Source organism: Syngnathus floridae, chromosome 2 (genome assembly GCF_059516105.1).
Source record: "Syngnathus floridae isolate MCC-2025c chromosome 2, RoL_Sflo_1.0, whole genome shotgun sequence".
Classification (NCBI taxonomy): Eukaryota; Metazoa; Chordata; class Actinopteri; order Syngnathiformes; family Syngnathidae; genus Syngnathus; species Syngnathus floridae.
Genome location: NC_142414.1, coordinates 6,636,596 through 6,647,500, shown reverse-complemented (window position 1 = coordinate 6,647,500; position 10,905 = coordinate 6,636,596). Strand labels below are relative to the sequence as shown.

The 10,905-nt window shown below is 42.9% G+C and overlaps 1 protein-coding gene across 4 annotated transcripts in view; it reads right to left on the bottom strand.

Moving 5' to 3' along the window:
* kcnd3 (potassium voltage-gated channel, Shal-related subfamily, member 3) overlaps window positions 1-10,905 on the bottom strand; it is a 71,943-nt gene that overhangs the window by 6,613 nt on the left and 54,425 nt on the right. For 2 of the 4 annotated variants that reach the window (XM_088360633.1, XM_088360652.1), the window contains exon 3: window positions 6,754-6,922. In XM_088360633.1, the coding sequence (XP_088216759.1) occupies window positions 6,754-6,922 (169 nt within the window). The remainder of the gene's footprint in view (window positions 1-6,753; window positions 6,923-10,905) is intronic. The other 2 variants (XM_088360642.1, XM_088360662.1) reach the window with 1 other exon arrangement.

Genomic DNA, 10,905 nt, shown 5'->3' with positions numbered 1-10,905 from the left:
ACCAATGAATTTTAAAGAGTGCGATAGTATATTCATGTGAAAAAAACGGGTGTATGTATAAAGTTAGTTGTGTACGTCATGTGCTTTTTTGGGGTTTATTGACAATCTATGGAAATGGTGCTCACATGTAAAACGCGTTGATGCAGATAATGTCAGGATGTGATTTTACTGGCATAAATTTAAATGCTAAACTGTATTTTATTCAATATACAAAAACATTGTTCATGATGAACTGCTGTTGGACACATACAAAATTTTAATTTAATAACACCTAACACACTAACATTTTTGTGCAGTGTAGCACTTTTCTAATAACTCTTTGATGTCGCATTGGGATTGTGATTCTCTCTCTAGTGACTTCTTGCTGCGCAGCATTGGTGGATGTGTGAGGGTGGAGTGGACCAACGCGCCAGGCTATCCGAATTTTTTTTTCTTCTTCAGCCCAGCTAGATTTTTGAGCCATTGGGACCTAAGTGCATTTAAAAAACGATGTATTACTGGAGCGTGAGAAACTATGGGCAGATGGCTTTCATTAACACGGGTGACTGTGCTGTAGACAAAACAGTAAAAAAAAAAATCTCTCACCATGATGGAATCCAATCAGGATTATAGCAATAAAACCATGCCATCATTTGCTAATACCAAAATAATTGTAGTTTGAGAGAGAACATACACACGCGCACGCTTCATGACCAGAGTCATCAACACATTGTAAATAAGTGTTGAAGAGCAATTCCAAACCTACGCACAAAGTATATTTTGTTTCACGCCTTCAAAGAATTGGCCGCAATATGAGAGCAGATTTGCTCTATGTTTTTAAAAATCTTTGATAGTCACACCTTGTAACTATATTAACAATGCTCGTGCTATATTCTGTCCCGTGATAAAGAAGTGTTAACCTTGTGGCGCTCCGACTCCCATTACCGGCAGTGATTATCTTTTCACTGCGACAAAGATAAACACGACAATGTTAAAGTCATTAAAGTGTGTAGTTTTTATACGTGATGAAGAGTCGAGACCAAACCACAGTTTTTATAAGCTACAGCTATGCCTTCACCAACATCATCGTCGCCACCAAGTGACAGAACGTTTGCATGCCTCTTAATGTGCCGAGGCTCGGAAAGTAATTAGCTAGTATCTACTGTACTATGAAAGCTCTTTGGGTCTAAAAGGCCACACTTCCGACAAGCTGTGCTGCAGGACGAGACAAATATTTCAGCCAATGCATCGCTTCTGCATGTTTACTGGTTGTTTAGTGTTGTGACAAAACCTTTAATAGAATACAGTAATGATGTCGCCATTTATTAGCAGGCCTAAGGATTAGCAAACTGCAGTGTATTGGTTGACCCAATTTGAATTGACACTTAAAATCCCTGTAAAGTATAAATAAATATGTCTTGGAGATTTGAGGGCTGACACTGTCAATGAAATGCCATCTTTCTTATTCCTCCCGTTCCATGTTTAATAATCTGTATCTGCTTTAAAGTCAAAGTCAAAGTCAAAGTCAGCTTTATTGTCAATTTCTCCACATGCCAAAGACACACAAAGAAACCGAAATTTCGTTCCCCCCTATCCCACGGTGACAAGACATGGCTCACAACAGACAAACAGTAAACAAGTATAACAAAAGCGTGCTGAATAAATAATGAATAAATAACACAACAATAAATAAATAAATAAATAATTAAGAGGAGCACAAAAAGAAAAAAACAAAAAAGAGCAAGTGCGCGTACAGCAGACATTCCCGAAAATAGCGCAACAGTGCCGCACGCTACGCAGAAGGGGGTAGCGAGTTCAGGGCCCTAACAGCCTGGGGAAAGAAGCTGTCGGCGAGTCTGGTGGTGCGGGAGCGCAGGCTCCTGGACCTCTTCCCAGAGGGCAGAAGGTCAAACAAAGAGTGAGCCGGGTGACTCACATCTCTGGCAATCGAGGTTGCCTTGCGGGTGAGATGGGAGGTGTAAATGTCCTTCAGGGAGGGAAGCGAAGCACCAATAATCTTACCAGCCGTATTCACTATGCGCTGCAGGGCCTTCAAGTTCTGTTCAGTGCAGTTACCACCCCAGACAGCGATGCAACTGGTGAGGACGCTCTCAATGGTGCCACGGTAGAATGTAGACAGGACTGCCTGAGGAGCACATGCACGCCTGAGCTTCCGCAGGAAGTACAGGCGGCGCTGAGCTTTCTTTGCCAGTGACGAGGTGTTCGCGGACCAGGAGAGGTCCTCACTGATGTGCACCCCCAGGAACTTGGTGCAGCTCACCCTCTCCACCACAGCACCGTCGATGATCAGCGGCAGGTGTGTTTTGTGACCCTTCCGGAAGTCAACAATGATTTCCTTGGTCTTACCGACGTTCAGCAGGAGGTTGTTATCCCTGCACCACGTGGTCAGAAGGTCAACTTCCGACCTGTACCGAGTCTCGTCGCCCTTCGTGATGAGACCCACCAGAGTCGTGTCGTCAGCAAACTTCACTATGCGGTTGTCGCTGTAGGTCGCAGTGCAGTCATGCGTCAGCAGGGTGAAGAGCAATGGACTGAGCACGCAGCCCTGGGGGGCCCCCGTGCTCAGCGGGATGCTGGCGGAGATTTTGTCGCCAACACGCACCACCTGAGGCCTCTGACAGAGGAAGTCCAGTATCCAGTTGCAGAGGGAGGTACTGAGGCCCAGCTCGTCGAGTTTGGAGATGAGTCGCTGCGGCACAATGGTGTTGAAGGCAGAGCTGAAGTCCACAAACAGCAACCTCACATATGAGTCCTTCCTCTCCAGGTGGGTGAGGGCCGAGTGGAGGGCAGAGCAGATGGCATCCTCAGAGGACCGCTTGGCACGGTACGCAAACTGGAAAGGGTCAATGGTGGGGGGGAGAACGGACTTGATGTGCTCCAAGACCAGCCGCTCAAAGCACTTCATGATGATGGGCGTCAGTGCCACAGGGCGGTAGTCATTGAAGCAGGACGGTGCAGGTTTCTTCGGCACAGGAACGATGGTGGCAGCCTTGAAACACGAGGGGACGATGGCCTGCTGCAGGGAAACGTTAAAGATGTCCGTGAAGACACCCGACAGCTCCCCAGCGCAGTCCTTCAGCGCTCGACCCGGGATGTTGTCAGGGCCCGCCGCCTTACGGGTGTCAATAGCGGCAAGCGCCCTCCTCACACCGTCGGCAGAGAGGCGCAGGGGCTGCTTGTGTGGGGGGGGAGTGGTCTTCAGCGGGCAAGTGCTGTTCTGGGCGTCGAAGCGAGCAAAGAAGCGGTTCAGATCGTTCAGCAGACGGACGTCGCCCTCACAGCTCCTCGGCGCGGGCTTGTAGTCCGTGATGGTCTGAATGCCCCGCCAAAGGCTACGTGCGTCCTTGCTGTCCTTGAAGTGGGTGGAGACCTTGCACGAGAACGCCTTCTTCGCTTCTTTGATGCCTCGGGACAGGTCGGCCCTCGCTGTCCTCAAGCCAGCCTCATCGCCTGCTCTGAAAGCCTTGTCCCTGGCCCTCAACAGTCTGAGGACAGCCCCCGTCAGCCACGGCTTCCAGTTCGCGCGAGTGACGACGGATTTCGAGCAAGTCACATGATCGATGCACTTCGTGATGTAAGAGGTAACAGAGTCAGTATATTCCTCTATGTCCGTCCAATCGTTGTAGGTGGCTGCCTGCTTAAACAAGTCCCAGTCAGTGGTGTCGAAGCAGTCACGAAGTGCATCGGAGGCACCCTCAGGCCACACTTCGGCAATTGGAATATTTCCCACAAGGAGAGGTGTAGGCCACCAACTATTAAAAAAATAATAATACAATTTCCAATATTTTGATAATTTGGGACTCTATCGTCATGATGTGAAATTATGATTCCATTTTGTCTTTAAATGCAACATAAACATTTAGAATGACACAATTAGCATTAACAGTGACCTGTGTACTTTAATAATAAAAAAAAAAGGGGGTGGAGTTAAAATTCAAGGAAATTCAAATCCCCTCTTGCTTGCTCTTCATCGCCATTTTTTAATCTCCCTGATATCCTTGGCCATTGTAATTCTCCAATTACAGTATTTCTCGCCTGGGTATCCAGAATGCTAATTAGAACCATCTTGAATTCCATTACTCCCATGCTAATATTTTAAGAGCATGCAAAGTTTGACCTCAGTAGATTAGACACTTTATTCCCGATTAAATCATGCAATCAAACCGGCAGTCAGGGAACTTTGAAGTCAATGTTCAACGAACAGAAGCGACGCTAGTGATGCCAACCAGAGGGCAGATTAGCGAGCGCTGTAACAGTTTGTGTTGCAGCTATAGATGCAACTCACACGCAGCCGCTGGGACTACGAGGAATCTGAGCTGTCTCTCAACTGCCAACCAGAAAGATAGCTAATTGTAGCGGGTACCCAGAGTTAATAAAAATTAGACCTGAAATGAGACGGATGCAGAAGCGGAGTTGCGCGGCTCTGCTGGCAGGAGAGCAAAAGAAGTTGAGGGAGGAACACTGAATTTGATCTGCTAGCCATCTTAGCTTCCTTTGACCACAACCTTTCAAAATTGTAAAATACAGAACAATGCACTGATTTTAGGAAATGATCTGAGGTAGAATAGATTTTCTGTGTGGGTACTGCCAAGTGACTCCTGCATTTAATGGCTGGTTATACTCGCTAATTAGTTGGCATAATGTTCGAGAAGGTCACACGTAGTTAAAATTATGGAGCATTAAAGAACACAGTGCAATGTAGATGGTATTGGCATATTGAAATGTGTGACCTGCCAGAGCAATTTATAGCTGGGGTCGAACGCTGAGAAGTGAAACAATCGAGGATAAAAAGGTAATAAAGTCAATCTTGTTTCTCTCGAGTGATCATCTTGTGTAGCGGTTAAATCTGGTCCGTCAATAGATTCCAAGCACATTAAACTCATGTGATTTAACATGTAATGAACTGAGCACATGGTCGTTGTACTTGCTATAAAACAGCAGTAAAAGTCATCTAACTTGCACTGCATAATACGACCTCTACCCTGGCATGTTTGCAACTGGTTTTAAAATGGTAAATAAAAGAAAGATAGATTTTTTAATGTATTGCACATAAAACTCTAAAAAAGAACCTGAAAAAGGTTTAAAATCCCTCAAAGATTGTATGTACTAAACATTTAAGTTAAATACAACTAATTGCATTAAGGCTGTGATTCCTTCATGTACCACTAGGGGGAGATCGCCTTCAACACTGCGAAATCACTAGGCTGAATATTGGTAAAATGGAATGAAGCAACAGTTTCTTATCTCACCCATTCATTTAATGCATGAACATGACGTAGCTTAAAATAATAGCCTTGCTTAGTCTTGTGTGTGTTTTAAATTATTTGTTATGCATTAAATCTGTGATGGAGCCTCACGTAGCTAGCTTTACACTGTATGGAAACATTAAGATAGTTAAATCCTGACAGCCGCCTGCCGTGCAGCAGAACACATGTCGTTAGGCCAAAACTGTCATGCCGTGACATCAGGCGTCCCACTGTGTTTTACATTTTCTTGCCACAAACCAACCACAAACAATGCAACAATGCTTAATCATGTTTTTCATTTCGTCCATCTATCTGATCGATGTGAGATTATCATGGCTCGTTATTCTTTTCAGCCGAGTCTTTTTCTGCACCTCGGGTTTTGCTTTTGAAAAGCAAACTATATTTCATTGTTTGTTGTCGGGCGAGGCCCAGTGGTCACGGCCACATGGAGGACACACCAAGAGTGGGAAACAAAAGCAGACAGACATGTTATGACCTTCTAAATCACACCTCATCTGGATGAGGGCTATTTCAGGAAAGAACACTGGGCCCATGTCGCCTCTAGCGCTTGCCTGCTTAGCCTGTTTCCACTTTGCCTCTGGCCTTACTTGTCACTAATTTCCTCTGTGTTGACTGCATCAAATTCTGTCAGAAAAAGATTCATTCAAAAGTGGTTGTAATTTTCATAGCATAAAATGTTAGCACTGTTCCACATATATATTATATATATATCTATAGTATATAGTTTTTTTTATTTTTCCAGAAAGGCAAAATAGCTCTGAGTAAAATTCTGTGAGGCTCCACGCAAATTGCATCGACTGTAATTAAAGTATTGAATCAATAGCTCACTTATAATAGAAATATGAATGGATTGATGTCTCCCAGCTCTGAATCAACAATACAATGATGCATCACAGAAGAATTAGGACAGTCGGCTTTGCCCTCAAACTATGATTAGCAGCCCCAGTTTGTATTTGGACCAGCTGATGCCGGGAACAAATTTGTCACATGCAGACAATAGTAACACAATTATTCTCATGTCTAGAGGCTAAACCTAAAAAGACATGCATATTTACTAGTATGTTTGGATTTTTGAATGTTCTAGATTTAAAACAGTTTGCTAGTATGAGTATTTTTATTCATATTTAAAATTGAATTTTGTTATAAATTAGTTTAAGGTCCTATGTGGTCACCCCAGCTGCACAGATGAAAAGTTGTGACCCATCCTATCATTTAAATTGTTCATCCTTGATATAATTAATGAATTTTCCTAAACACTGATCTTTAGCATATCAAGAAAGATAATGCTAGATGGTCAAATGTATGTCTGAAGCCAATGTGGTGCCTCACCATCTTACGTACATGTGTGTTTTACACACCATCTCAAAGAAAACCCTAAACCTGCGAAGTCCTCTAATCTGGAAGAAGTCAGAACTGCCCTGTTGGCTGGAGGTCTGGACATCCAAGCCTCTGGAGCCCAGTTGAAGCAAGTAAAAATGGTGTTCACCTGTACCTTCTGCGCCCGTCGTTTGTCTGCTCTCTGGTTCTGGTGATAGATACGGCTAAAGTTGGACACGATGACAGGAACGGGCAGGGCGATTACCAGCACCCCACTCAAAGAGCAGATTGAACCAAAGATCTTCCCTGCGATGGTTTTTGGAACCATGTCTCCATATCTGCAAAGACAAAGACAGCATCTTAGACAAATGTGTCTTGCGAAACCTCGTTGAGCTCCATCTGATGACTGACTTTGGCCATTGGAAAAGGTCATTTTGATTAACGGCAATAATGTGGAGGACTCTAAAGTGACAGACCCCCCCGCCCCCCACAACATTAAGTTTTGAAGGCACACGGCAAATGTTGCTTAAAGTTAGTCAGCTTAATTCAGGGTGATATATCTGCACGTCAGAGGTGATCTGATTGTCGGCGGAGAAGGCAGACCAAACAATTAGAGTCATTTTTTTGTGTCCAAATGGAGAAACAGGAATCAGACAAGTGCTGAAGTAAGAAACTAAAATAATCAATCTTTCTCTGAGTCTCAATGTTCTTTTTTTTTTTAAATATCATTTAAGGGAAAATAACGCAGGTAGTTTGGTTACAAGTCCTTTTTCTCGCCTAAAACAGTGTTTTACAAAATGTATTAGAACAGATTCCAACTCATAATTCAATCTTTAAAGCGCTCCACTCACCAGGGCCAATAAAAGATTGTAATTCGTGTTTGTGTGAACCAAACACAAGAAGGAATCGTACAAAAAAACTAGAACAGCAATTTGTTCAGCATGGCATAAGTTCTCATATCGTAACATATTTTCCGTGAGTTTCAATTTAATTGGCCCTGAAAGGCTGGAAGGTGAGTTACAGCTGAGAGCGAGCTGGAAAGACAGGCAGCAGAATATAGCAAAGTCTTGCCTTTGTCTCATCATTGTCACCCCTGCAGAAAGCAAGGTGATGTGTCAGACGATGAAAATAGAAATACACTTCAGTGCCGGGGAAGCTCAAGAGGGGATGAAATGCACAAAGGTGCAATCACAGACGACTCCCCCAAATCCTTCCCTCAATCATACGTGCTTTCCATTTGCTTATACGTATGATCAGATCTTGACTGGGTAGTGTGAGGAATGCAAACTAATGCATTTTAAAGCAGTGTATTTTCCTGTTTGCTTCATACAATGTTCAAAACACAAATTATTTTCTCAACTTCTGCGACATTAACGATTAAAGCCAATAACTGAAATTTCAATCATTATGAATGTGAGCAATGTAACCAGATTTTTGCCAGAAGTTGAGATAAACGACAGCTCAAATCTGGTCCTGATAAGCAGCAGAGAGTTAAAAGAAATCATTATATCAAGCTGTTGCTATCTGATTTTCATGCAACTGACATGGGATTATCTTCCACTCAATTTTCCCAATCATCCCATGATTGGCTGCTGATGTATAGTCTATCGATTGCCACTCTATAAATCCATATGAAGAAATAATATGTATGCTGTGTTCATTGGGGAACCGATATAAACATGTCTCAGGAGGATTTTTCAGATTCACTGTCTTAACATCTTCTTATCCGTCAATCCTTTATCAATAGTGTATAAAGTCTTCAATGACCTCGAGTGCAGCACAGGAAATGGAGTTCACCGCAATTGTTAGCACACATCCTTCTGAAGTGGCTGCACATTGAGGTGAACGATTTAAATCAGACAAATCTTTAGATTATCTTTAGTGGTAAGAGGCACTCAAGGTCTTTCCTTTGTGGACCTCGGCCCCTTCTTCTGATCTAAATGTACCATATTGATGCACAAAACATCCACAGTTAGGTACAATGAGAAATATTCTTGTCCGAGAAATGACATATCAGTCACAAATTATGCAGCACAGGTGTCAAAGTCAAGACCCGGGGGCCAGATACGGCTCTCCACATCATTTTAGGTGGCCCGCGAAGACAAATTGTGCATCGAATTTCAGATGTCAATTCCAAAATTTCAAATTGTTTTCACTATTAAAAAATAGAGATATTGTTAGCAATTTTTATCACCATTCATTTTTTAAAATAATTTATATTTTTAAATATTTTATTTGATTTCATTTTTAAATATTTGAACAGTTTTTATGAGTCTCTGTTTTGAAAACTAGTTATTCATCTGTTTCTTGTGTAGCCCAGGGGTGGGCAAACTTTTTGACTTGCGGGCCGAATTGGGTTCTAAATTTTGACCGGGCGGCCAAACCAGGAGCAGATGGATGTAGTATTTGTGTGAAGTAATAGAAATGACATGTAAAGGTCATTGCATAAAAGGTTGTTACTTTTAATTGGTAGTAAAGCATGGATATTCAAAAAAAGCTTTTTGAAAACAAATGCATTTATTAACAGCATTAAAAAAAGATTTCACCAAAAAACTACTATCAGTGATTCTCGTTAAATACGACACCGTTATTATGAATAATAGTTTCCATCACTTCAGCACCTGCAGGTCAGATTTATGAAATATGTATCTAATGAGGCAAAATCCCATCAAACGGCAAACATTCTGACAGAATACATCATCTTGAAGAATCAGTGAAAGAATACATCTCAATAAAGTATTGAAAAAATCAATAGTATTGTTGGTCTCCCTTTTTTGCTAGGGCATCATGGTCTGGAGTAAAATTTGTTTTGGTAATTCTTAGGATAGAGCCGAGGTGTCCGTCCATTAACCTAGATCTGTGACGGGCTTTGTTGACGTTCATGTGGCTGAGCGTCTGCTCACACACGTAGGTCGAGCCAAATGGTCCACTCTTTTTTTAAACACTCGGCGCTCAGTGTCCACCTTTCTTTTCCTCGGGCCACTCATTTTAATGGAAGGATTCCAGGGGAAGGTTTGTGGGTGGCGTTAGCGTAAAACCTTATCTGAAAGCTCAGTGCGCGAATTACGAGAATGCTGACGTCACAGCCTACACTCGAAATTTGGCACTGATGGAAATAGAGCGCGGTGTGCACCGGGTCCGTACTACTTAGTACGTACACGCACTTGCGAGTGCGCACCGAGCTTTCTGACACGGCTTCCGGGAGTAAATGCGCGAGCGGACGGTTCCCCATCTATTGGGGAAACATAGTAATTGCAAGAAAAATGACCCAAACAATTTTTAATAATACAATTTATTCAGGTCTGGCGGGCCGGATTAAACGGCCCCGTGGGCCGGATGTGGCCCGCGGGCCGTAGTTTGCCCATGTCATGTTTGCTACACTGTAGCCTATACTATATATATATGTACAATATGAGACGGTCATACATTTATTTGGGTTGACAATTTTAATGGCCCTTTGAAGCAAACTATGACTATGATCCGGCCCGCGACAAAAATAAGTTTGACACCCCTGCTATAAAGTAACATAATTTCAAGAATGTTGAAAAGAGTCACTCTGATGGACATCCCAAACGCGATGTAAAAACACGTCAGTTGGAGAACACGCCCTCGACAGATGGTGAACTATAAGACAGAAACCGTAAAGTATTCATCGTCCCCTCCGAGAACTTGAATGGTCTTTTTACCCAAATTAGGCAATAACAAGCGCCGCGTAACATTTAATCTCCTCCCCTCTGCAGAAGATCTTCCCATTACTAGGAATGAAAAGCTAATCATATTCATCTGCAAGCCGTCTATAATGGGATGCTATCAGATTGCTTGATAGAGGCTCTCCTACAGTCAATTTGCCGCCCCCATTTAGTCAAGCTGGCCCGTCTCCGATGATAACATCTCGCCACCATTATACATGGCATAGAGATAAAGATTTGCAGACATAAAAAAAAAAATGGTAGCATGATACAAGTACATGTGAGTGATAAGCGAGAGTTGATACAATTTATTTCCTTCCTGCCTGGATGAGCTTTTGCGTCTGCTTCCCACTTGGCGAAATGACATTGGTGTTGGAGAATGAGGCAAATGTTTCACATAGGACAAAGATGAATAAGCAGTGAAAGGGAAGCATATTTGAGGGAAAGAGATTGTTTTGCAGATGTGATGCCTATTTGTGCACTTTTGCTCCTCTCGCTAAGGGTGGTAAGAGAGTCTCCAATTCCCATATAAACAAATGCACAAACTCTGTACATACGTGTGCATCCACATACGCACACACAATCACTGGTAGAAGTGAGAAGGTCAGCGTTCAGTCCGGTTTGCCACACCA